At 37.8% G+C, this 6,250-nt stretch overlaps 1 protein-coding gene across 1 annotated transcript; it reads right to left on the bottom strand.

The window, feature by feature from the left end:
• Positions 1–302: 302 nt before the first annotated feature.
• Positions 303–5,533, bottom strand: LOC109213454 (triacylglycerol lipase SDP1-like). The gene is made up of 3 exons (XM_019377251.1): positions 3,002–5,533; positions 1,963–2,106; positions 303–1,563 (listed from the first exon to the last, which is right to left on the bottom strand). Exons 1-3 carry the CDS (start codon positions 4,430–4,432, stop codon positions 580–582), a joined length of 2,559 nt encoding a protein of 852 aa, XP_019232796.1. The 5' UTR covers positions 4,433–5,533; the 3' UTR covers positions 303–579.
• Between the last annotated feature and the right edge of the window lie 717 nt (positions 5,534–6,250).

Consider the following 6,250-nt stretch of genomic DNA (forward strand, 5'->3'; position numbering starts at 1 on the left):
ATTAGTTATCATCTCCTCTAAACCTCCACCATCTTTTAGCACTAAAAGCTTTGCATATATCTTCTAATCTTTTAAAACCTGCACCTCCTTCCTCAGTAGGATAACATACCATGATATTTCTTTTTGTCTGCAGTTTGTCCCCAGAAAAAATTGCAGAAGTACTTTTCCAATTGTTTTTGTGGGAAACACAGATAACTTGTTAGATTCTCAATTTTGGTAGTTTATATGTATAGCATATCTATAAACAAATAACAGTCAAGTCATGTCTCTTTTTTTCTTCCCTCCTGCCTAATACTTATAAGTGAACAGGCAAACCATGAGATCAATACTACAATCAAAGAACATGAATTATCAAATTTCTGAATTTGAATTGAACTGAGCCACTTTGAACTAGCATAAGGGTGATGATTACACTAAATAAATATTACAGATTTGCTACTTGCACTATTTACAACCCCAATTCCGAGTGTGTTAGCTCTGGAACTCCCAGGTATATTTTTCTGGATCCCATTTGAAAGAAGCTCCATCGAGTATAAAAAAGAATTTGAATGGCCTGTGTAGAATAATCAAAGCTAACTCTCAAGTATCAATAACTTGCTTATCGTTGCCATCACCGATTGATGAACGATTTTCACTACAATCAACTTCATTTACCCTACTTCCTTGCCCAACATCATTCTCACCATCCTCGGATACTGAGCTAATATCCATCTCCTTTTCTGGACTTTCAAGTTGCACACACTCAGCAACTGCATCCTGCACGGAACTATTATTTTCTGAATCGAGGCTTCTGTTCGATGGGGTCAAGTCTCCTTTCCTTACCACATTGAATACAATACCGCTGTTAGTCCTTTCAGGCTGCAGAAGGTCACCTTCACCTACCATAATGCTTGAACTATTCGCAGGGAGCCTATAACTAAAATCTCTTTGATCAAACTCAGTATCTGAACTTCTATCAGGTGTTGTTACCCTTGGGCTCGGGGAGAAATGGTCCCTGCCTGCCATCTGAGGAACAATATTGTTGAGGTCAATAGTCAATCCTTTGTTCAATCGCGAACCAATTTCCAAGTTCTGGACAAAGTCAATAAACTTATCAGCTGATGTTGTCCTCATCAAAGGACCACCCGATCTTGTCCAAGAACTAAGGTCCACATTTTCCGGCTCACTGTCACTACCATCATGTGCATTCCGGTGTGTTCGCCAATTACGGTTAACATGCGCCCCCGAACCACTGCCTCCTTGATGATGTGAAGCAGCAACATCCGCAAGAAAATCTTCAAGGGAGCCTGTTGAATTCTCTCGTGCAATGCAGTTCCAAGAAGGAATTCTTCTGGAAGCGTTAAATCTGACAGTGCTTGCCAAGCCATGTGAAGCAGCAGCCGCTCTCTCAGCACTCCTTTTCAGTCTACGCATGTGATTCAGTATAGCAACGCATTCATCAAGTGCAAGCTCAATTCCACAGTTTGCTTTCATGGCTGAGAGTTTTTCCCAAGTGCACCTTCTTCCTTGATTTGCTGCCTTTTGCAGCTCCAGAGTAGAGGGATTCTGTATGATTTTTGAGTACTGTATCACAAACAAAATTTGGCGAAAAGGTCAGATGTCAAGCCAACCTACAGTTCTTCATAGTAGAACTAATTTTGAAAAAGACAAAATATTCTTATGAACTTAACATGATTTGACAATTCTCATCCAGATTTCCACAAATATGGGAATGGAAAGCAACTTTTAGACAGAATGAAATTCACCCAGGACTTAGCATTTTTACTACATTGTTTTCAGTTCCATCAAGGCAATTATTTCCTATTCCATTCAACAGTATAGCAATCACATAACGTATCTACAACACGAGTTGAACTATTTGTTACTCTGTAAGTTCAATGGGCTTCGTATTCACATCTATAGCCACCAAAACAGAACTTTTTTCTTATTTGCAAAAAGAGATATTGCTCGTAGTGGACATACCTGAGCTAGAGTGGCAGGCATTACAACAGTTACGTCACCCTCCCATTCTTGAGCAAAAAGCTTTGCTAATCCTCCCAAGGGAAAACCAAGTTCTAGTACCTGATTGCATCTGTGCTTCACCTCCATTTCCGTAAGTTGAGCAAGCTGCATGGCCAAATACTTGATGTTACAATGCCTCTGCTTAAATCTTTTGTCTCCACAAAAACATAACAGCAAAACTAGGAGCATACAAGGATAAGTTATGAACTAGCAATTCTTAGTTACAACCACCAACGAGATCTATAGAGCCTAATCATTTGATGTCTAAACTCTAAATCGTAGAACTCAAACTGAGTCCATGGAACACCGGCAATTACGTTGGGTACATTTAAAAGGATATATATGTGTGTTCACAGACTAACTCCGTTCCTCTAGCACCTAAAATATAGTAAAGAGCATCAACAGATGAATCCTGCTTGATTATATTTTCAAAACCACTTTGAGCTGCAAACTGCTAAATGAATTTTCTATCAAAAGATTGTTGCTTAGAAAACTGACTGCTATGACTTATACGAACCCTATTCAATATCTCCATAAAGAAGAAAATCACATAGATGTCCATAGTGCTACTCGGCGGTGTATGTGACAATTACGGAAATTATTCAGCATATGATTCCTTCAAGATAGTCCCTTTAGCAACTTCGGTTGAACTAAAGAGCCTAGTTCAAATGTTCAAACAAGTCAAGATGCTTGAAGAATCTTAATGAGGGAATAAGACTAGCTCCTTATCAACATACGCTTGAAGTCTAACTCCTTACAAAAAAATGACAGAATAAGGCTTACTGAAGTTAGGCCTGACTATACAGCCCCTACCTATAGTTACAGAATAGATTAGTACTAGTTAAAACTAACTAAGATATAACAATGACCGAAAGCATTTTAAAGTGCTCTAAACTTTTGTTGCAGTGACACAAATACATGTACAAGACTTAGAGGAAGCATCAACATCAACTGAAAGCAAAGAGATCAAGATCATATCAAAGAAAACAAAAGTCCATACCTTGGCAGCAAAGTTGCCTCCATAAGCTCTTACAAACTCTTTGATCCTCAGTAGTGGAGCAATATGCGGATTCGCCTGGCTCACAATGAAGTGATTGACATTGAAGAGCTCCTTTAGCTGCATCATTGGCAAATCAACCTCCAAGCTACCATCCCTCCAACGACGAGAAGATGCACTAGAAGCGGCATCAGGACCCAAATGAAATGGTGGGTGATATGGAACAAGATCTCCACTTCTATCCTTTGCCATAAGTTCTTGAGCTTCGAAGAGACCAGGAAAGGCACAAGAAGCGGTAACAGCACTCCATATAACAACATGAGGTGAAGTCAAGTAGTTCAAGCATCTAGGAGGTTCATGTTTCCTAGGCGAGCAAACAGTAATCCCCAGAACTCTACCAGTCATGTCATAGGCTTCTTGGAAAGTAAGATTATTCGTGAGATTACGTAACAGCACCTGCAGCTGTCTGATCTCATGTACAGCACCCTGGGTCATGACCCTCTTGAAAATAGTAAAAATCCCACCCAACTGATCGAAAAATTGCAAAGAGTGCCAGGAGTCCTCGAAAAAACTCTGGAGCTCAGGCCAAGATCGAGTTGCAACTATGGAGCACATAATCGAGCCGACACTTGAACCAGCAATTATCCTTGGCATCAGCTTGTGTTCTACAAGTGTTTTCACCACGCCCACATGGAAAGCTCCTAAAGAAGCACCTCCACTTAAAAGCAAAGCTGTCCTACCAAAGGCATGTCTTGTTTCATGCATGAAAGCAAGCTTCTCTTCCAAGAGAAGCTCCTCCGAATCAGAGTCGCATACCATTCTCAACTGAGTTGAAACCTCATCAATATAATCCTTAATCAGTCTAGGCACATGAAGCCTTCCCTTGTGAAGTTCTGGATTGCACATATTACCAAGATTCCTAACAAGGTCAGCTCTCATACAGAATATGATATCCCTCAGAGAACCCTCTTGCCTACGATGTCGAAGCTCTTGGAGTTTATTTCGAACTAATTCTACATCATAAAGATCTGCCTCATTCATTTTAGGGGTCTCTTTATCTAGCATCTTGGCAGCATGAGCCCACTCCTCATAAGTCAATGCAGATCTCATCATATTCCTCCAAAACTTCCTCCTATAGGCCATCTCAGCCTTGATTTTTACATTCGTGTATCGCCTCAACAAGAAGGCGAGAAGCGTTACCAATGCCAATATCCCTTGTGGATTACGAGGGTGCAACCACGAAATCAAGGGTGTCAAGTAGTATGACAAACCATTCTTGAACTTGTACAAGTAATATATCAAGAAATGAAACAGGTGATGCCTCAACTGTGAAATTGATTTGCAGAACAACACTCTAAAGGCGATTGTTCGACCCAATATCGTAGTAGGTCCAATCGAAAAGAAGTCAATAGTAGCCTCATTACTTATATCCATCTCAATGAAAAGGGGGACTAATCCTAGAGGAGGTTGCTCAGCTAAATGTTAAGAGAGCCCAATATACAGATACCTAAAACTCTAAGCTAAAGGTTATTCACAAGATTTAGCACAACAAAGATTGTACTAACTTCTGAGAGTCAAGGAAAGTGAAAAGGATATAACTTTTTGACAATAGGGAAAACAAAGGTTATTCACAGGATTCAAGGGAATCAGATTGAACCAGAAATTAATAAGCTAAGTATGTGCAAGAATTAGAACAAGATCAAAGAAAATACCTCAATTTAGGAAAGTCAAAGAAAGAAAATCCCAACCTTTCCTGCTTTGCCTTTTCTTGTTGTACAATTATGGCAATTCAGCTCAGAGACCAACAAGAACTTGGCAAAAAAGCACAAAATCAACCGACAAAAGAATCCTTAATACCCCCAAAAATCAATTTTCCATGTAAAAAAGAAATACAAAGATCAAATTTTGACATCAAGATTCAATGTTTTTGTATCCCACAAAATCAATGTCAAAAGGGGTTGTAGGAATCAACCAGAAAAACTACAAAATCTCATAAAGTTAATGTTTTTTCCTTCAATATATGGAAAACAGAGAGGGGCCAATAAATCAAGAAGGTGAAAACAAATACTACTAAAATTAATATATCAATGCAATGGCAGAGATGGATATTAATAGAACCATAGGGATTCGGAAAAGTAGAAAAAGTCAGAAGTTTGGATCAGATAACGATATGGCTCTCTATGGTTAAAACTGACGTATGATATGTATCAGCTAAGGAAGTATGGATAGGCACGATTGAATATATACTATAAAATTCAATTCTATTCTAAAAATAATAATAATAATATTCAAGAATTCCCTCTGCAGCAAACTGTAAGACACATAAGCTGTTCTGGCCTTTAGCAATGAATTTTATATTTTTAAAGCGAAGATGGGACAAGTATTTAATGAATTTAAAAAAAGATATATTGTAATCAAATACAACTCAATAGGAGGTAAGACTGGTTTTGAATGTCTCCCGTTATCCTTTTCTCCTTTTTCAATATGAATATGGTTTTGAATGATTAAATTATGAGTTTGGAGAAAGGATATTTGGGATGAGAAAAGTTGGTTTGTTGCGTTCAAGAAAAGAGGTTGTTGCTTGCAAGTAATTATATGAGGCACACATGTAGCTCTAAATTCCATTTTTCTCAAGAAAAATGAATATATGTGTAAAAACATATCAATTTAACAAATATTAAGTTCGAAATCATAATTTAAAAAATATGATGAGTAGTTGAAATATCTAACTCATTAAATTTAGATTTTGGATTCATTTTACTATGAGGGGAATTGGAAGGTTGCTGAAGTACTCCCTCCGTCTCATAATATGTGAAGTGATTCTTTTGTGCACGCCTTTAAGAAAGAATAGTTTTTGACTACTCTGCCCTTATTAAATGTTTTCTCAATTTATGTGTCATCTCTATCAAAGACAATATTCATATTTTTACTAAAAGTGAATGCAATTGATTATAATAGCGAATTATTTATTATTTTTATTAGGTTATCTTGTGATCTTATCAAGAAAAAATTATATAAAAACTGAGTAAAGAAAATTTGAGATGTCCTATATAAAAGAAAGCAACACCAAAAGTGTGTATAACGTGTTAAAATGTTAAGCATTAACCCCGAAGGTTATTATCCATCAAAAGCACGTGTTCAAGTTATCTTTTTTTTTTTTTTTTTTTTGGCTTTCCACCCGGTGTCCGGCACCTACATTGCAGTCCGACTATATCCGGATTCGCGTCGCGTAGGGCCCCATTCGGGGGAAAG

This window comes from Nicotiana attenuata, unplaced genomic scaffold (assembly GCF_001879085.1).
Source record: "Nicotiana attenuata strain UT unplaced genomic scaffold, NIATTr2, whole genome shotgun sequence".
Classification (NCBI taxonomy): Eukaryota; Viridiplantae; Streptophyta; class Magnoliopsida; order Solanales; family Solanaceae; genus Nicotiana; species Nicotiana attenuata.

Excerpts from the sequence above, each read along its gene's own strand:
- LOC109213454 (XM_019377251.1), bottom strand. The coding sequence starts at position 4,432 with ATGGATATAAGTAATGAGGCTACTATTGACTTCTTTTCGATTGGACCT. Across the intron at positions 2,107-3,001 it reads GAGGCAACTTTGCTGCCAAG|CTTGCTCAACTTACGGAAAT; the intron begins GTATGGACTTTT and ends TTGGCCATGCAG. Across the intron at positions 1,564-1,962 it reads TGCCTGCCACTCTAGCTCAG|TACTCAAAAATCATACAGAA; the intron begins GTATGTCCACTA and ends TTTGTGATACAG.